Source organism: Stegostoma tigrinum, chromosome 20 (genome assembly GCF_030684315.1).
Source record: "Stegostoma tigrinum isolate sSteTig4 chromosome 20, sSteTig4.hap1, whole genome shotgun sequence".
NCBI lineage: Eukaryota > Metazoa > Chordata > Chondrichthyes > Orectolobiformes > Stegostomatidae > Stegostoma > Stegostoma tigrinum.
In genome coordinates this window covers 20,474,344-20,495,815 of record NC_081373.1, presented here as the reverse complement: position 1 = coordinate 20,495,815, position 21,472 = coordinate 20,474,344, and the positions used below count along the sequence as shown (strand labels likewise).

Here is a 21,472-nt window from a genome sequence, read left to right as displayed (position 1 = left end):
GCCCATGATGGACATGTCATCTAAAGAATGGGAGGGGGAGTGGAAATGGTTTGCGACTGGGAGGTGCAGTTGTTTGTTGCGAACTGAGCGGAGGTGTTCTGCAAAGTGGTCTCCAAGCCTCCGCTTGGTTTCCCCAATGTAGAGGTAGCCACACCGGGTACAGTGGATGCAGTATACCACATTGGCAGATGTGCAGGTGAGCCTCTGCTTAATGTGGAATGTCATCTTGGGGCCTGGGATAGGGGTGAGGGAAGAGGTGTGGGGGCAAGTGTAGCATTTCCTGCGGTTGCAGGGGAAGGTGCCGGGTGTGGTGGGGTTGGAGGGCAGTGTGGAGCGAACAAGGGAGTCACGGAGATAGTGGTCTCTCCGGAAAGCAGACAGGGGTGGGGATGGAAAAATATCTTGGGTGGTCGGGTCGGATTGTAAATGGTGGAAGTGTCGGAGGATGATGCGTTGTGCACTCAGTTGACACTCACTATCTTATAGATTTTTGTATTGGTGAAAATATATCAACAAAAAAAGTACAGTAAAACTTTTACCTAGAAATCTTTAGAATCTCACACATTCTTCTATTCAATTTACAATGTATCTATTCAGTTTTCTGTAATATTTCTCATTGTATACAGCAAGTGTGTCCAAAATGTCTACAGAACCACTATTATTATATTCATGCTTATGACAGTGAGGTTTCACTCATACAGTAGTAGAATAGGCATTACCTGCTGATTTTATTTTCAATTTTTGTTATGATGTAAGTCCATTAAGCTACTCAGATGAAAAGAATCACAGCAGTCAGTCATTTTATAATTAAAAATCAGTACAATTGAGCACCCTAATACTAAAAAACAAGGTGCAAACTTGTCCAAAAGAGACTACTAATGTTCAGCGACCATTCTGCTTCAATTAATTTTCTAATTAATAATTTATTTTGAAGTTTCAATGGTAAAGCAAATGAAAGTGGAACAATTTTTGCTCAGTGACTTCTATTTTATCTTCTGAATATCGACAATGATGTTATATTTTTTGCATTAATAATTTGAAATTTTGTGATCTCTAGGTTATACACGGATCCCAAGTCAAAAGAACTGTTCCTCCTCGAATCGGCATTCTTTTGGGAGGCCCCAAAGTAGAGGCCTGGTGTCTAGACATTGCTGTGAAAGAACATTGAAGCTGGAGATTGACCATGTTGTGGAGAGCTGTTTAGTTGGCATAAGCTCACACAGATGACTGAGAATGATATCACGACTGTGAAGGTGCTTTAGGTTCCAGCAACTGGGAAGACAAGTTAAAATATCCACCTTCCCAATCATTTTATTAAAACGATTAGTGATGAAATTCCTTCTCATTGAGCTACTTTGTACTCTCTGCAGCTTTAACTGCCTCATTCAGGATACAAACAATATTTAATACCAAATAAAAATGTCTACGACTTAAAAGATCGAAACCATTATTTGAATCTTATGACATGCTACTTCCTACATTTGAGTCAGTTTTATCTGAGAACTCATTTTAAAGTGGCCTTGATCGAAATCACTACGACACGGCATTAGGGTGAGTAATTTTGAAATCTGCACTATCACGATTTATAATTGTAACTGCATGTAGGGATTGTTTAAAAGCAAAACCGTAAATCCGATCATTGAGATTAAAACATATATCGGGGCAAAAACGGATTGCTCCAACATTGGGACTGAACTGAACGCTCACAGTAAGTGGCTAAGAGAGGAAAAGCCAAATGAAACGGATTATGCTGCAAGGTTTTTTTTCACCTGCAACAAATCAGCTCCATGTAATTTTATGCTGCATTGAATCCCACAAGTCCCCCATCCATGTGACTATTACAATGGCTGGGCTCTGCAGTGAAGCTTGAGAGACTTAACAGGATATTACATCCAGTCAGGATCCTAGAGATAAAAACAACCAGCAGCGAATGAAAAAGACTACGAGTACTGTGTGGGTCCTGGCAGTATCACTGCAGGCCAATGCAGCGTCATAACAGTAAAATTTTTCCTACCTGCAGTGTGGCCTTCAGTCACAGACTCCTTCTCAGACATTGTGGTGAATCTAGTCAAAATCGGCAGTCTTTAAAACCTATTAATCATTAGGCTAGCAGAATCTTTAGCTCACAGTGCAGTCACTGCCATTGAAAACAAATATTACAATCTGTCTGTATCGCAGCTTGTCACCAAACTACTATAACAAGCTTTTGTCGTCCTTCCCTTCTCTCTCCCAAAGTCTTTTATACACACAGATTAGTAATAGTTCTAATCTTTGACCCCCCAACCCCACCCTAACTCTGCTCAAAAGGTTTCCTTGCCGAAATTAACCCAAACATAAAGAAAGAATGAACTGCTTGCACTCTTACTCCTCATGTTTCTGCAGAGCTCCTCCTCCCTAGTGCGTTCATACACAGTGTCAGCAGCATCAGCAGGGAAGGGCTTCCCATGCTGCAGTAAATGACCGAGCAACGGCAGCAGACTGCCAGCATGAATCACACAGCAAGAGAAACAATTAAAATCGCCCAGTAACTGCGCGAGATTGATCCGGTTATTTTAGATCCTCCAGATTTCATTATTTTGCACTGTACTTGTCAATCTTAACACTGTTCCCCGTGAAATGTACACGGCAATAGTTTTAAATCGAAGAGATTTTAATTGCAGAAATACACTGTAGCAAGACTCTTGGTTCTAATGTCCTCAAGTTAATAGTGCTATTAGTTTTGTATCTTAAATCCTGTGTATTATGCAAAAACTTTTAAAAATATATAGGAAACATTTTGAAGGAAAACAATGTTGTACACACAGCTGCTCTAAGTCCCTCTGATGTCTGGTTAAACGCTGCCATCCTTTCCTGATCCAGAATCATATATGATATATGCCATCTTCCAGTAGGTTTCACTTCCAAATCAGTTCTTGTGGCTTAAAATAATTAGGAAAAAAAACCCTCCACTTCTGGGGGTAACTCTTCGACATTTGGGCCCAGACCTCCGGGATCCAGGCAGTCGGAAAACGGGCGTACCTCAAAAGAAGCGCATCAGGACCTGTCAAAATCTGCCCACACTGAGGACACAGTAATTGCCCGGAAAGTTTTAAACTTGCGAAGGGCAATTACCGGATGACGGAAACCCTCTGAAGTAGTCCCCGTTCCGTATGGTCGAAGACTTGAGAGTCCCAACGTACCTTACCAACTAGCCAAGAAATGTTAGAACGTTAAAACCCGCCCTTAATCGTGCCTAACTGTACCAGTGAGCTCCAGCTCAATCACTCACAATGATTGTTCCACAATGATCACTCACACTGACCAGCACCCCAGTCGACCCAGCCGACCCCACATTGATACCAAACTCACAATCTCCTCATACACTACGATGCCCACCCATGGACTATAACCAGTCTCATTATCTCCAAACACCCAAATTGACCTCCTCCACCCCTCTGCCACCATACACTCATGCCTAATTCCAACACCTGACCCTTTGAACCCTCTCACCCTGCCATCTGTATCCCGTCACTGATCAGGAACCCAAACCATTCCATTTTGTCCCCTTATTCACATAGCACTACATTCCCTCACTCTCACCTTCTCTCAGTAGCTGTCAAAGTGGCTTTGGGGCTTTTAAACACTTTACTAAAAAAACAGCTATTTTCATAAACAAAGGGTATGGTTTCATCAACAATCATGTCACACAAATGCGAGGCAATGAATATCACCAATAAGACAGTATCTAACCATCACTCCTTGACATTAAATGGCACTACCTTCACTGAATTCCCCACTGTCAACATTCTGGGGGGTTACCAATGGACAGGACAGTGAAGAAGGTTGTCACAGAATACAATGGGACCTTAATCAGATGGATCGAAAAGTGACAGATGGAGTTTAATTTAAATAAATGAGTTATTGCATTTTTGTAATGCAATTGAAGGCAAGACCTATATGTTTGATACTAGGGTCCTGGCATGTGTTGCTGAAGAAACAGACTTTCGGGTGAAAGTTCATTGTTCTTTGAAGGTGAAGTCACAGAGTTTCTTAAGGTGGAGTCACAGGTAGACAGAGTAGTGAAGAAGGCAAAAACAGAAATTGCTGGAAAAGCTCAGCAGGTCTGGCAGCATCTGTGGAGAGAAATCACAGTTAATAGTTCAGGTCGAGTCACCCTTCCTCAATTCGGGATGTTTAGAAGGCTTTTGATATTGTCCCATACAGGAGAATAGTAAACAAAATTAAAGCACATAACACTGAGGATAGTTAACAAGCAAAAATCAGAGAGTCAGCATATGTCAGTCTGTGGCCAGTGGACTACCGTAAGGTTCAGTGCTTGGGCCCCAGCTGTTCACAATCTACAAGAATGATTTGGATCTGCTGGAAAATGTAATGTTTCCAAGTTTGTAGATAATGCAATACTTGGTGGTAATGTGAGTTGTGAGGAGGATGCCAAAAGTCTTCAGGGGTTTTAGACAGGAGTGAGTGGGCAAGAGCATGGTAATTGGAATATAATGTGAACCAGTGGGAGGTTATCCACTTTACTGGGATGAAGAAAGATGCAGAATATTTCTTAAATGGTGAGAAATTGGAAAGTGTCAATATCCAAATTTACCTAGGTGTCACCAGATTAAAAAAAAACTTAAATGAACTTGGATGCTGGAAATCTGAAACAAAAACAGAAGTTGCTGGGAAATCTCAACAGGTCTGGCAACTTCTGTAGGTCTCTACATTGGGGAAATGAAGCGTAGACAGGGTTAACAAAGTGTGAGGCTGGATGAACACAGCAGGCCAAGCAGCATCTTAGGAGCACAAAAGCTGACGTTTTGGGCCTAGACCCTTCAGAGAGGGGGTGAGGAGAGGGTTCTGAAATAAATAGGGTGGGAGGGGGAGGCGGACCAAAGATGGATAGAAGAGAAGATAGGTGAAGAGGAGAGTATTGGTGAGGAGGTAGGGAGGGGATGGGTCAGTTCTGGGAGGACGGACAGGTCAAGGAGGCGGGATGAGGTTAGGAGGTAGGAAATGGAGGTGCGGCTTGAGGTGGGAGGAGGGGATAGGTGAGAGGAAGAACAAGTTAGGGAAGCGGGGACGAGCTGGGCTGGTTTTGGGATGCAGTGGGGGAGGGGGAGATTTTGAAGCTTGTGAAGTCCATATTAATACCATTAGGCTGCAGGGTTCCCAAGCAGAATATGAGTTGCTGTTCCTGCAACCTTCAGGTGGCATCATTATGGCACTGCAGGACGCCCGGGATGGACATGTCGTCTAAGGAATGGGAGGGGGAATTAAAATGGCTCGCGACTGGGAGGTGCAGTTGTTTATTGCGAACCGAGCGGAGGTGTTCTGCAAAGCGGTCCCCAAGCCTCTGCTTGGTTTCACCAATGTAGAGGAAGCCACAATGGATACAGTGGATGAAGTATACCACATTGGCAGATGTGCAGGTGAACATCTGCTTGATATGGAAAGTCATCTTGGGGCCTGGGATGGGGGTGAGGAAGGAGGTGTGGGGTCAAGTGTAGCACTTCCTGCGGTTGCAGGGGAAGGTGCCAGGTGTGGTCGGGTTGGAGGGGAGTGTGGAGCGGACAAGGGAGTCGCGGAGAGAGTGGTCTCTCCGGAAGCCAGACAAGGGTGTAGATGGAAAAATGTCTTGGGTGATGGGGTCGCATTGTAGATGGCGGAAGTGTTGGAGGATGTTGCATTGTATCCGGAGGTTGGTGGGTGTTATGTGAGGACTAGGGAGATTGTCTTTGGGCGGTTGTTGTGGGGGCAGAGTGTGAGGGATGTGTTGTGGGAAATGTAGGAGATATGGTAGAGGGTGTTCTCGACCACTGCGGGGGGCAAGTTGCGGTTCGTGAAGAACGCGGACATCTGGGATGTGCGGGAGTGGAATGCCTCATCCTGGGAGCAGATGTAGCGGAGGCGAAGGAATTGGGAATAGGGGATGGAATTTTTGCAGGATGGTGGGTGGGAGGAGGTGTATTCTAGGTAGCTGTGGGAGTCGGTGGGCTTGTAATGGACATCAGTTTCTAGCTAGTTGCCTGAGATGGAGACTGAGAGGTCCAGGAAGGTGAGGGATGTGCTGGAGATGGCCCAGGTGAACTTGAGGGTGGGGTGGAAGGTGTTGGTGAAGTGGATGAACTGTTCGTGCTCCTCTTGGGAGCAAGAGGCGGCGCCGAAACAGTCATCAATGTAACGGAGGAAGATGTGGGGTTTGGGGCCAGTGTAGGTGCGGAAGAGGGACTGTTCCACGTAACCTACAAAGAGGCAGGCATAGCTTGGGCCCATGCAGGTACCCATGGCCACCCCCTTTGTCTGTAGGAAGTGGGACTGACATAGACAGGGTGACTGCTTTGCAGAATACCCATATTCTGTCCACAAAAAGACCTTGAGCTTCCAACCGCCTGCCACTTCAACATACTACCTTGTTCTCTGGCCAACATCTCTGTCTCAGGCTTGCTGCAGTGATCCAGCAATGCTCAGTGCAAAGTGAAAGAACAGCATCTCATTTTCTGCTTGGGAACTCAACAACCTCTGGACTCAATATCGAATTCAACAATTTTAGAGCTTGAGGCACCTTCTGCCATGACCTTACCCCAGCTTCCACACTCCAGGCCTTGTTATCACATAGCCTGCTATTATACACAACCCATTGTTAGTCCCTGATAGTTCCCGTTAACATCTATTTATTCTCTCAGGCTGACTGTTTTCAACTCCTTTGTCTGTCTAGCTGTTCTTCTCTCTCCTTGGGTTCTATCTCTGTCTATCATTTACTCATTACTCCCTCCCCTCACCCTATCTTCTGCATAAAAACCAACCTTTTCATAGCTACCATCAGGTCTGAACTAGGGTCACTGGATCCAAACTGTTAACGCTGATTTCTTACCATAGATGCTGCCAGACTTGCGGAGATTTTCCAACAATTTCTGTTTTTGTTGGTACTTAGGTGTTCTTGTTCATGAGTCACAGAAAATTAGCATTCAGGCGCAGTAAACAATTTAGAAGGCAATGGTGTGTAGACCTTTTTCGTAAGAAGATTTACATACAGGGTAAAGAAGTCCTGCTTCAATTGTATAAACCATCAGTGAATTTCATGCAGTTCTGATCCCAGAAGGATGTATTGTCATCGAAGAGTGCAACAGAGGTTCACCAAACCGATTCCTGAGATGGTGAGGGAAGATTGAAGGGACTTACCTCTGTTCTCTGGAGTTCAGAAATCTGAGAGGTTTGTAGAAACTTCCAAAAGTCTTTAAGTGATAGACAGAATCTGCCTGCTCACCAGTGCCCCTTTGAGTTACAAAGACCTGGGATGTTTCTTCCTCAACCAGCTACAAAGATATTTGAACAATATACTGACCAGATTGTGCTCCTGAGTCTAGTCCAGAAAGAGTATGCACTGAGGAGTAGGAATGTGAACTGGCAGAGGGTGCAGGTGAATGTCTTATTGGTACACTCTCTGAAGCATCAGTTACCTCCTGCTCAGGGGTACAGGTGGAGTTGAGAGCCGACAAAGTTCGTCAGTCCTTAACAGAGGTTCCCTGGTCCCCAAATAAGAAAAAAGAGAGAGTATTTGTTGGAAAAGATGTACAAAATAGTTTGTGCAGATTCAGAATGAGTTAATTCTAGTGGTAATGGGAGAGTGGTGAATCACAAAGAAGCTTACTAGGTTGGTTGCCTGTTATGTATCCCTGTTCCAACATGAGCAGTCCTATTCATTTTGAGTAGCAGTTTGTTCCCTCATACAGTTCATTCTCTTGTGCACACTGTTTGCAAGAACCTTGTACCTAATGGACAAGTGCAAGGGATGAGGCACTTCCAGTCCTACATCACTTGCAGTCTCATCCTTGTCCTTGACCATGAACAGTCTTTCATGCTTAATCTGTCTGTGGCTGCTTCCTGCAGCAATGTTCCCACATAACTTTTTCCACTGTTGCAATGCATTGTCCTACATGCTACAGCTGCAATACATTACCTGCACATTATATAATTAGGGCTGCAAGTTTTAAAGTATCATTCAATGATTATTTGTAGTCATATTGAGTAATGAATTTAATATAGCACATATATCTTTGGTTCTAGTTTAAGCTACAGCTTCCATTGGGACAAAAAGCTGTAAAACAATCAACCACCTACCTGTTCACCAAGACAACAATGCATGACGTTCTGTGGAAGGATCACCAGACCCTCGACGTTAACTCTGATGTTTTTCGTCACAGATACTGCCAGACTTGCTGAGTTTTTCCAGCAACCTCTGTTTTTGTTCCTGATTTACAGTATCCACAGTTCTTTTGGTTTTTGTTCAACAAATCTTAGTGACTGCAGTCTTACGTTTCACCTCTTGAACCACTCTTTATCTTAAAAACAGCAGAAGAGCAGCTACTTCCTCACTCAATAAATTTCTAAATTAGTTACTCCATAGATGGTGTATTCCATCAAACTGACTTGCATGCTCCTTACCCTCAGCTTTTGTTTGTAAAGTTAAGGAACTCTCTGCTCTTTAACATTCATATAAACTCGTGCTGCTACTTTCAAAGACTTATGTAGGTCTTGATGTTCCCTTTCTAATTGTACCATCTAATTACGTTGGGTCTCTTCATTCTTCCTTTTAAAATCCATCACTTCGCACCTCTCTGCACTAATTGGATTATACCCTGCTCAAGAAACAAAGAAATGAGCATCTATGCAGAGTGGTTTTTCCAACGCAAGAGCTACAAATTCATGAGAGATAAATTTGTTCAGAGGACTCAGAATCGTACAGCACAAAAGGAGGTCATTCAGACAGCCATGCTTTGTGATATTCCTCTCATCACATTTGGAAGAGATATCCAATTTAGTTCCATGTCAAAATTATCTCCCATCATTCTGAAAATATTAAATTTTAATTTCATCCATTTTTGTCATATTATTGGAGGTTAACAAAGACAGTTTTTAAAAAAAAAATTGACTGAAACTTAAGACAGCTGAAACTATTTTACACCCGTGAAGTCATTTTCACTCCATGGAGACACAAAATTGATGAAGATCCTGAAAAGATTTGATTTTCTTTTGTTTTGAATTGTTGGGCAAAATGGGAAAATAATAATGTTGTAAACTAAGGGCAGTGGAAGGAGTTGCTGCACTTGTAAAACTGATTGCTGGAACTTATCGCCCTGTAAAGTTAAGGAACTCTATGATCTTTAACATTCATATAAACTCGTGCTGCTATTTTCAAAGACTTGTGTGGGTCTTAATGTTCCCTGGCAGCACGGTGGCGTAGTAGTTAGCACTGCTGCCTCACAGTGCCAAGGACCCAGGTTTGATTCCAGCCTGGGGCAACTGTCTGTGTAGAGTTTGCAGATTTTCCCTGTGGTTTCCTCCCACAGTCCAAAGATGTGCAGGTTAGGTGGATTGACCATACTAATTTGCCCATAGTATTCAGGGAGGTTTAGATTAGGTGGGTTACAGGGGGATGGGTCTGGGTGAGATGCTCTGAGGTTTGGTGTGGACTTGTTGGGCCAAAGGACCTGTTTCCACACTGTAGGGATTCTATGAAAAAAAATTATCATGACCTGTGTTTACACTGTTGCTTTGTTCAAGCAGTGGGAGAAGGTGTCAAAAATATCATGGCACAGTGGATGTAATTGCAGAACTATCTTCGCCGAAAGACGGATTACTAATCAGGGTGTGCAATCAGGACAAGTTATGGGGCCAGGAGTCATCAGCATGACATCAACACTCTGATTGGTTCATGGACGGGCAAACAGATGTGTTATAAAGAAATGAGGAACAGAAGCTTCCAGATAACTGCAGAGGATGATCACTTTCTCTGTTTGTGTCTCTCCTTTTCTTCTCTTTGCAGTGAAGTAACCAATACCTGGAAAGTAACTTGGTATTCTTTCCCACCATTTTTTAGAAACTACTGCCTCTAACCAGTGACTGAAGAACTGAAAGGTGTGTCAACTGCCTTGTTGTCCTCAGCAGAGAACTGGGTAACATTCCCAAGCGGAATACGAGATGCTGTTTCTGCAGTCTTCGAGTGGCATCTTTGTGGCACTGCAGGAGGCCCAGGATAGACATGTCATCCAAGGAGTGGGAGGGGCAGTTGAAATGGTTTGGAACTGGGAGGTGCAGTTGTTTGTTGTGAACCAAACGTAGGTGCTCCACAAAGTAGTCCTTAAGCCTCCGCTTGGTTTCCCCAATGTAGAGAACGCCACAACGGGAACAGTGGATACAGTATACTGTATACAGTAAACTCCCCCTCCCACTCCTTGGACAGCATGTCCATCCTGTGCCTCCTGCATTTCCACACTGATGCCACCGGAAGGTTGCAGGAACAGCACCTCATATTTTGCTTGGAACCCTGCATCCCAATGGTATCAATGTGGACTTCACAAGCTTCAAAATCTCCCTGCCTCCGACCACATCCTAAAACCAGCCCAGCTCGTCTCTGCCTCCCTAACCATTCCTCCCACCTGAAGCCCCACCCCCATCTCCTATCCACCCGCCTCATCCCGCCTCCTTGACCTGTCCATCCTCCCTGGACCAACATATCTCCTTGCTAACTCCCCACCTACGTGCACCTTTACTGCTCCATCCCAGCCTCTTTGACCTATCTGTCTCCTCTCCACCTACCTTCTATCCGCCTCCTCCTCTCTCCCTATTTATTTCAGAATCCCCTTCCCCTTCCCCCATATCTGAAGAAGGGTCTCAACCCGAAAAGCCAGCTTTCCTGCTCCTCCGATGCTGCTTGGCCTGCTATGTACATCCAATTCTACACCTTGTTATCTCAGATTCTCCTGCATCTGCAGCTCCTGTTATCTCCATATTCCAATATATGCTGGTTCTTTGCTCACTCTCATAGCCTGTCCAAGTCCTTTTGCAGCCTCCATGCTTTCTCAAAACTTCCTGTCCCTCCACCTACATTTGTGTCATCTGCAAGCTTTGTAACAATGTCCTCAGTTCCTTTGTCCAAATCATTAAAGTATAATGTGAATGGCTGTGGTGCCAACACTGGCCCCTGCAAAACATCACTTGTCACCAGCTGCCATTCTGTAAAAGGCTCCTTTATGCCCAGTCTGTGCCTTCTGCTTGTTAGCCAATCCTCTATCCATGCCAGCATCATGCCTCTAACACCATGGGCTCTTGTTTTGTTTAGCAGGCTCCTGTGTGGCACTTCGTCAAAGGCTTTCTAGAAATCCAAACATATCACATCCATAAGCGAGAGATAATGGGAACTGCAGATGCTGGAGATTCCAAGATAATAAAATGTGGGGCTGGATGAACACAGCAGGCCAAGCAGCATCTCAGGAGCACAAAAGCTGACGTTTCGGGCCCAGACCCTTTCCTTTAGTTAACGTGCTTGTTACCTGATCAAATATTTCAAACAGATTTGTTAGGCATAACCTCCCCATGATATAGCAATGCTGACTCATCCCTGTATTTCCACATACTTCCAAATACTCTAATCTGATTCTTAATAATGAACACTAAAATCTTTCCAACAACTGAGGTCAGGCTAACCAGTCTATACATTAAAGTATTCTGCCTCCCTCACTTCTTAAACAGGGGTGTTACATTAGCCATTTTCCAGTGTTCCAGTATCCTCCTTGACTCAGTTGTTCCTGAAAGATCATCATTGATGCTTCCACAATCTCCTCAGAATGTTGGGGTACAGTTCATCTGGTCCATTTTATTTATACATCTTCTCCTTGGTGAGGGTGTAAGGTGTTCCCATATTTGAAAGACACAAAATGGCTGACAAGAGATAAACAGAATTACACAGCCTGCTCTAGCATTAAGTGAAACATAATGATAACTTTGAGCGGGGCTATTTCAGGGTGAAAGGGAGGACCTACATAGCCATCTGAAATGGTTGGATAAAAGGATGACTAAGGATAGAGACAAGTTAATCAAAATACACCAACGATTGATTCCAGCCTCATTAATGAAAGGATGTTGTACCACCAAGTGAACAGCACCAGTTAGAACAAGAGGTGTAAATCTCAGTCCATGAGAGAGTCGCCTTAACTCATCACACAGCTATGAAAACAACAGCTAAGGTTATTTTGTAATAATCAGTTGTTTCTTTGAAGTTATTCACAAAATTAAGAAATAGGTTCTAGTAAAAGATTCTTCAGATAATCATAGAGATAGTTTCAACATAAATATAGATACACATACATAACCAAAGTATGATAGAAGCATTAGGGAAAAACATTCAAACATAGATATGAAAGTTAATTAGTCTCAGGAAATGCTTTCCTTATTTCTAAAAAGATGCCTGGCACGAAATAGATTGTTCATAATTCACTAGTTAAGAAGTGCTAACTGTCAAAGTAGTGGTTTAACTTTACACTTTGTAACAGAAATTAATATTTCATATCTTATAGCAGTTATTTAGAACCAACTGTCTTTTCGTATATATAAAATTGGGCAATGGAAAATATATGAAGAATTGCTTCGCAGGCCTTGTGGACATTGGTGCTTATCAATAGTTGGCAGATGAAGGAGACAATGCTGAGGTGCCTCCTGCATTAATTTTCTATCAGTTAGAGATAGCTTCAGCATCTCCTGTAGATTTGGTTTTAGGCCAATCTAACTGTGGTTCCTATTTCCTCGACATTCCATTTCTGCAGACTTGCCCGCAGCCCAGGCCTACTGTTCTGCTGCTCCTGTATACTTCTCTGCAGGGTTGTCCCCATCTGCATGATGTTCAGAAGGAGTGAAGGATTGTTCTGAACCATAGTACTGTCTTTTTCTGAAGATCTCTGAATATACAGCCATTATTTTATTTAAGGCTTAAACACCCAAACTCAGCCAGCTTTGTAGAACTTTAGTTAGGTTACACTTGGATTATAGCATACTGTTCTGGTCACCACAGAGCCAGAAGGATGTGGATGCTTTGGAGAGGGTACAGAAAAGGTTTACCAGGATATTGCCTGGTATGGGGGATTTTAACGATGAAGAAAGGTTAGATAGACTGGGCTTGTTTTCACTGTAATGCAAGAGGTTGAGGGGCAACCTGGTAGAGGTTTATAAGATTGTGAATTACATAGGTAGAGCAGAAAGTATGAAGCTTTTTCCCAGGTTGCAGGGGTCAATTACAAAGGGACACAGGTTCAAGGTGTGAGGGGAGATATTTAAAGTTGATGTGCAAAGCAGGTTTTTCACATCAAGGGTAGTGAGGGACTAGAACATGCTGCCAGAGGAAGTGGTGGCAGCAGACATAATAGCAGCTTTCGTGAAGTACCTGGATGCATAGCAAGGGAATAGAGGGCTACAGATCCTGTAAGTGAAGGCGGTTTTGATTTGGAAGGGCAAAATGTGTTGGCACAGGCTTGGAAGGCCGGACAGCCTGTTTCTGTGCTGTATTGTTCTTTGTTCTTTTGAATAACAGAATTTGGAAGAGATGGCACATGGAATACAACAAGTAACAGAATTCAAGCGGTCCTTAGAAATAAACAAGTCTGGGGCAGGACCGAAGGAGTATAATCAGTAACTTTGGAATGCACATTAATAGAATGTATAGCAAGATTCCAAGGCCTAGAGAATACAATGTCTGTTAAACACCGTGAGAGCATGGGAACATGGGGCTGACCACAGGAGTGCCCATTATTGATCAGGTATTTTGCAGGGTTGGATGTATAGAATACACAGTGATCACATTTTATGTGATTATTGGAACACAAAATGTATAAAAATGCTATATTTCACAGTAAGTTACAGCGTCATTGATCTCTCTTCCAATCTGAGCTGCAGATTAAGAGAACAACTGGGTTCTCACATTGAGGCCAGATTTGGGGTAGATCTTAGGTTCTCTCCCTACATTAACTGGTTCTTGCTTGAAAAGGAATAAAGCCTGCCACTTGCCTGAATCCTGCCTGCCTCCTGAGTCTTTGTACCCATTTATGGCATTATGTTCCTACAAATGGCACTGCTTGAAGCTGGCATACCGTGGGCCGCGATTTGGTTGAGTGCATTTATTTACTAGGCTTTAGTTAGCATGGCATTCAGTGTGGGAGCTTCTGTAAGTCACTGCTCAAAATGAACTTTCTTTACTGGATCAGGCAGGAGGAAAGAGAATTACAGGTATTGTGGTAGGGCCATGGGCATCGACAGCGCAAGATAGATAAGTAGGAGATCGCAAATCCTCTGGAGCTAAAGGTGACAGCTACCAAAAAAGAAAAGAGGTCAGATGTCCTCTAGAGCAAATGGCGATAGCTACCCAAAAGTTTAATAAGAGGTTGAAAATCCTCAAGCAAAAAAAAACATGAATTGAAGCAATGGGTTGTCTGAGACACAGTTGGGAGGGAGTCCATGAAAATGGCAGAAAAGGACTGGGAATAAATCTGTTGGGGTCCAGACTGGTCCACTCTGTGGACTGCATTCAAGAAAAATAAAGCCTTAATTAAGGACCTGGGAATACATGGATGGAATAGTGAAGGCACTGAGCCAGAACAGAAAGCCTGGTGGCTAAGTCAGCAGAAAGAACAGGGACCAAAGGTTGTAGCTCTGTTTGAGCAGAATGCCAAAAATACACAGAAACAAGCTAAAATAGCTGTACGTTCATAAGTGAAAAAGCGAGGAACACTGAATTTTAGCACAGTGTGAGTTCACTGAACCTTGAAGAAGGGTTCATTCTTTGTGGTATGGTTTGAATGCACTTTTGTTTGTTGTTTGCTAAATGTCATCTTGTGCAAATTGTGTGTTTATGTTCTCTGGAGCTCAAGATCTTGGGATGCTTTGAAGTTAGTTGGCATTGGGAAGGTATGGTGATTTAAAGAGTAGTGTGTGCCCTGTGTGTGCCTATATAAGTGTGGGACACGTATGGTTAATGCAACATAGTTTCCTAAAACTATCAGTGGTTGTCTGTGACAAAAGATTGATTTAAAAATTTCATTTGTAAAACTTGGTAAAAATTTACCTCTTGGAAGTAGCTCCGCATTGTGTTAGGACTGAGGAAGGAATTTTGGGTAAAATTTTAAGTTCATAAATTATCATATTTGGAATTTCACTTTCTGGCCAGAGTGATCTTCCAAATACTGTTTTGACATGAGTGAATCTGTAATTTAAATAAATGGTAAGATTTGGTCATTGGAAACGTACTTTGGTGTGAAAGAATGCAAATAATAGGAAATTTGAAATCTTGCAAATGCAATTTTCTTTGAACAAAATTTTGATGGCATGTTCTAAAATTTGATAAATCTGATGCAAGAATTAGAAAAGACAAATTTAACAAAGGAGATGAGCTTTTCCTTAAAGTATAACATTTATTTACTTGCAAGAGGCGGAGCGATGGATGGCATAATTACGTACAGGAATTTACATCCCACCCCTTTTTAGATTCATATTAGATGAATGCTAATTAATCCATTCTGCTTGACGTGAGATGGATGGATACTTCTTTTAAAAATTTTGAGTCCATGTATGATGTTATTTTACTGCAACTAGGTGAAGTAATCTGTGGATAGAGAACTGGAGAGTTAAAAAAGCACAAATTAAGGAAATATTTAATTGTGTTAGGCAATTACAAAATATTCCAAGGGAATATTAAGAAACTAGCAGCAGTTGTTACAAGGAATACACACCAACAAGGAGCCGGTGGGTCACAAAAAAAAGGAATATGTTTTGCACACAATAAGGAGGGCATTTTGCCAAAAATGGTCCCCAAAACACCATTAAATGTGGGAACTGTGGAAAACCAGTACTCAGGAAAGAAGACTGCTGGTCCCCTGGGAGAAGCAGGCACAGCCGCGAATCAAGGAAACCCCCCCACCCCGGCCAGTTGCCAATGGCAACAAATAGTAAGGCAAGGCAGCTGTGTCATTCCACCAGAAAAAAATTGCAATTTTGGAAAAGTACATTTACCGTTAAAGGGATAAGGCAAGTCCTAGGACTATTTAATTATTGCAGGAACATTTTAGAAAATTACAGTGAACTAGCTGGACCCCTGCAAGATCTTATCAAAGGGGGCCGGGCTAGCTCAGAGGAAATTGAATGAGGACCTGAGCAAGAGAAGGACTTTGTCAAAAATCAAACAAACACTGGCGACACCAACACTAGGACTCCCTGACATAAAAAAGCCATTTTACTTCTTTGCAGTGAAAAAGCAAGGGCAACCAATTTACAATAGTGTTACAGAGACAAACTCCAACCCGTGGGATACTACTTAGGTAAAATGCATCCAGTCATGATGGGACAACGTTCATGTTCAAGCCATCCAGTGTGCTACCTGGGCACTAATGATGTTCTTTCCCTTAACACAACAAGGGAAGGTGATGTTAAACTCTCCACATAGTGTAGTCCAGCTATTGAAAACTGGCAAACTGACAGGTGTTACAGACAGTCAACAAGCCAAATGGGAAGCCACACTGTTTTCAGGAAACAAGCATTTGGAAGTGGCTAAAGACAATGGAGAGAACCCAGCAAGCTATGTGAATCAGGAAGGAGAGACTCATGACTGTATCCCCCTCATGCAGCAGGAAGAGAGACAGGGTCAAGTTAAGAGATAGCCATTAGGGGGGCCAGATGTGAAATGTGTAGATGGGACATGTAAGTATTATAATAATGAGGTCAGGATGGGGTAGGCCGTGGCTAATTTTAAAGGGGAACTTCTGGCAGGGGAGAGGATAGGAGGTCACTCCACCCACGTAGCTGATCTAGAAGCACTAACTGCCATCCTGCAGTTAGGGAGAGGACAAAAGGTTACTATCTACACAGACAGTAGATATGCCTTTAGTGTAGCCCATGACTACTTAATGGAATGGGCAAGATGAAGATACGTTACCTTGAGTGGTAGTGTAATTCAGAATGAGTCAAGGTCCTAGTGGCTGCAGCAATTGAGCCAAAGGAGGCAGCACTAATTAAAGTAAGAACACATAGAAAGATTCAAACACCACAACAGAGAGGGAACAACAATGCAGACAGTGCAGCAAGAGCAATGAAAGAACAGGAAATGATAACAACAGCAGCTATGAGACAGCAAGAGGCCAAAGATGAAGAATGGAACTTTTTAAATTTACAAGCAGCAGCTAACTCAGACGAAAAAGCCGAATAGATTAAGAGGGGGCAGCATTAGGAGCAGATGATATTTGGAGATTGGAAGGTAAGGTGATAGCTTCTGCCAACATACCCTATGCATTGTTTACTGTGGACTAGCACTCATAGGGAGGAATAAAACGATACAGCTAATATCTAATTGCTGGTGGTGGAAAAGAATGGAGAGAGACATAGCCAAATTTTGCGGGAGGTGCTCTGCATTTGCATAGACAGAACCAGGTCAGGGAATTAAAATCAAAATGAGCCATCAGCCCCGTCCTATTACCTATTCTGCCATTTCTTGGCCATTACTACTTCTCCAGCAGTCCAATGCCCACTGTTGCCTCTTCCTTAAGTTATATGTATATAGACCTCTTGCAATCTGCTTTTATATTGCTTGCTAACTTATCAACATATTTCATCTTCTCTTTCTTTATGGCTTGCTTATTTTCCATCTGCTGGTTTTTAAAAGGTTTCCCAATCCTTTGACTTCACAATAATCTTCACCACATTCTATGGTTTTTCTTTTGCTTTTACACTGTCTCTGACTTCCCTAGTCAGCCATGGTTGCCTCATAGAACATAGAACAGCACAGCACAGCACAGGCCCTTCAGCCCACGATGTTGTGCCAACCTATTATCCTACTGAGATCAAACTACCCTGCATGCCTTACGTTATACCATCATCCATATCCTATCCAAGTGACGCTTAAATGTCCCTAATATATCTGACTCCACTACCACTGCCGGCAGCGGATTTCACGCACCCACCACTCTCTGTGTAAAGAACCTACCTCTGACATCTCCCTATACCTTCCTCCAATCAACTTAAAATTATGCCCCCTCATAATAGTCATTTCCACCCTGGGAAAAAGTCTCTTATCTATGCCTCTCATCATCTTGTATACATCTATTAATTCACCTCTCATCATTCTTCGCTCCAGTGAAAAAAAGCCCAATCTCCCACAGCCTTTCCTCATAAGACCTGCCCTCCAGTCCAGGCAGCATCCTGGTAAATCTCCTCTGCAGTCTCTCAAAAGCTTCCACATCCTTCCTATAATGAGGCGACCAGAACTACTCGCGGCTCTTAAACTCAATTCCCCTGCCAATGAAAGCCAACATGCCATATGCCTTCTTTAGAACCCTATCAATTTGGGTAGCAACTTTGAGGAATCTGTGGACGTGGACCCTAAGATCTCTCTGTTCCTCCACATTGCCAAGAATCCTGCCACTAACCCTGCATTCTGCATTCAAATTCGACCTTCCAAAATGAATCACTTCACACTTTTCTGGATTGAATTTCATCAACCACTTCCTTGCCCAACTCTGCATGCTACCTATGTCCCATTGCAACCTACAACAGCCCTCCACAATATTCACAACTCAACTAACCTTCATGTCATCGACAAATTTACTAACCCACTCTTCCACTTCCTCATCCAAGTCATTTATAAAAGATCACGAAGAGTAGAGGTCCCAGAACAGATCACTGCTGAATGCCACTGATCATCCAGCTCAGGCTGAATACTTTCTTTCTACTACCACACTCTGTCTTCTATTGGATAGTCAGTTTTGTATCTAGACAGCCAAATTTCCCTGAATCCCATGCCTCCTTACTTTCTTAATGATAGTAAGGTTCCCTTATCAAATGCCTTGCTAAAATCCATATACGCCACATCCATTGCTGTGCCTTCATCAATGTGTTTTGCCACATCCTGAAAAGAGTTCAATAAGGCTTGTGAGGCATACCCTAACCCTCACAAAACCGTAATGGCTATTTCTAATCAAGCTGTGCTTTTCCAAATAATCATAAATACTCTCTCCAAGAACTCTCTCCAATAATTTGCCCACCACAGAAGTAAAACTGACCAGTAAATAATTTCCAGGATTATCCCTATTCCCCTTCTTGAACATTTGCCACCCTCCAATCATCTTGTACTACTCCAGTGAAAGACAGTCATCTTCTCATTAGTATGTTTCTGCTATGCCTCCTGAAACACCAGCCATTTAAAGATCTTGCGAAGATTTGTAGCTCAGGTTGTGGATGATGTTGTTGGCTTTCTTGCCAAGCCATATGATAACCAGCCAGCTTAGTGAGCAAGCTAACAACTTCACACATGCCATTGTTTCTCCAATGTCTTTCTGCTAGACTCTCCTTCCAATCCACTGCGGTCAGCTCCTTCCTCATGTCTTTCTGGTTAGCCTACTCTACTATAGTACAGTTACATCTGCTTCCAGCTTCTCCCTCTCAAACTGAAAAGTGAAGTCTATCATATTATGGTCACTGACCCCGGATGCTCCTTCACTTTAATTTCCATAATCAAGTTTGCCTCATTACACATCACCAAATCCAGAATTGCCCTTACCTGATGGGCTGCTCCAAAGCAAAACATCTTATAGACATTCTGTGAATTCCTTTACTTGGGATCCACTTCCAACCTGATTTTCCCAATCCACCTGTCTATTGAAGTTCCCCATGATTATTGAGTAGTGTCTTTCTTACATGCCTTTTCTAACTCCTAACTTTTTTTTCTGCCTCACATCCTGACTATTGCTAGGAAGCCTGTACATAACTCCCATCAGGGACTTTTTTCCTTTTGCGATGTCTCAACCCTTCCGACATAGATTCAATGCCTTCCAACCATATATTGCTTCTTGCTATCAACTCAATTTTATTTCTTACTGACAAGGTATCCCAACCTCCTCTACTTATAGCACTCAAGCGCGTGCATGCGCGCGTACACACAAAAAGAAATCTTGGGGTAACTTTGCATTTGCAGATTTGTAATTGCAGATACATTCTGTTTTGTTGAAAAAGTACACAATTTGTAGATAATGTGGCATTTTATAAATTCCTGCTTTGGAAATTAAACCAGTCTGACTCCAAGTTAATACGCAGCCAGATCCTAAACAAGACCTCATACCTAAAAGGCATTATCTAACCTAAGATGTCACCTCTGGTATACAGATAAAACCTTTAGTTATCTTGGGGCTGTGACATGAAAGAAATTCTTAGATTTTCATTTTAATCCTTTCTAACAGATTAAAGATTTGACAGGCATCTTAGGTTTGTGCAGTACATTCACATCAGTACTATGGCCCTTTGATGTGTTGCCTATGAATTCTATGTCTGATGCCACCTCTCTCACTGACACATGAAGAAGGAATGAGAATCCCAAAGCTTGTGTCTTCAAATAAATCTGTTGGACTATAACCTGGTGTCATGTGATTTTTTACCTAGGTTCAGCACTGCATTGTAAGGCCATCTACAGTTTGGTATAAAAAGCTCTGATGAACATATTTCAAGAAATCTGTCCCTTACAAACCCTTTGTAACTTGATTATCCCAATTATTGCTAATACAATTACTCTACTGTTATCTTTACACACCTCATAAAATTATCTACATCCCTGCAACTGCCAGCTAAATGTTCGCAGCGGTGGGGGGGGAACGGCGGTGGCGGGGAAGGTCCATAATAGTGTGGTTGTCACCTTTTTCTCCGCCTAAGCTTCACCCACCTAGCCTAATATGATGATCCTTCCGAGATATTGTCCCTTCTTACTGCAATTACTGAATCCTTAACTCCAAATACAATATTGCCTCCACTTTTACACCTTCCCATGTCCTGTCTGAATGTCATGTACCCCAAAATGTTGAGTTACCAATCTTGTCCCTCTTTCAAACACATGTCTGTGATAGCAAGAACATTGCAATTAAACATGTCAATCCATACCTTTAACTCATCTGCCTTCCTATAATATTCCAAGCATTGACATGGAGGCTATCCAACTTCAACTTACTTGAGACTCAATATGTCTGCACTCCCTCTACCTAGGTTCCATTACCAAAGTATGCTGTGTGTCACCATTGAACTAACGAACTGTGTCCCTTGCCCTTGCTGAACTAGTTTACACTCTTCCCAATGGTACTAAAAAATCCTCTCTCAAGGATGTTGGTCCTATTCGGATTCAGGTGCAGGCTGACCCACCTTCCCCAGAAACCATCACAGTGATCCACAAATCTAAAACCCTTCCTCCTACACAACTCTTGAGCCAAACAATCATATGCCCCATTCTCCTATTTCTGTACTCATTAGCATGTAATGTTAGGAGTAATCCAAAGATTATAACCTTTGGAGGTCTTATTTTGTAAGCTACTGCTTAACTTTGTGAACTCTTAAGGCAAAATCTCATCCCTCATTCAACTTATGTCACTGGCACATTAATGACTTGGATGAGGAAAGTTAATATTTAAATACATTAAACAGCCAAAACCGTGGCAGATGAAAGAAAAGGTAGGAAAATGCAAGATTATGCAATTTTGCAGGAAGAATAGAGGAACTGAATAATATTTTATTGGAGAAAGACTGCAGAAAGTTGTAGAACAGAGAGATTTTGGAGTTCTCATGCATGAATCACAAAATGATAGCATTCAGGTTTAACAAAATAATTGGAGGGCAATTGGAATATTGGCCTTTCTTTCAA

The 21,472-nt window shown here is 42.5% G+C and overlaps 1 protein-coding gene across 8 annotated transcripts in view; it reads right to left on the bottom strand.

Moving 5' to 3' along the window:
* Window positions 1-21,472, bottom strand: part of hspa12a (heat shock protein 12A) — a 250,044-nt gene that overhangs the window by 102,423 nt on the left and 126,149 nt on the right. For 3 of the 8 annotated variants that reach the window (XM_048551002.1, XM_048551005.1, XM_048551003.1), the window contains exon 1: window positions 2,015-2,359. The exons of 4 other annotated variants lie outside the window; for them this stretch is intronic. In XM_048551002.1, coding sequence (XP_048406959.1) covers window positions 2,015-2,054 — 40 coding nt within the window. In that variant the 5' untranslated portion in view covers window positions 2,055-2,359. One more of the 8 variants, XM_048551004.1, reaches the window with a different exon arrangement.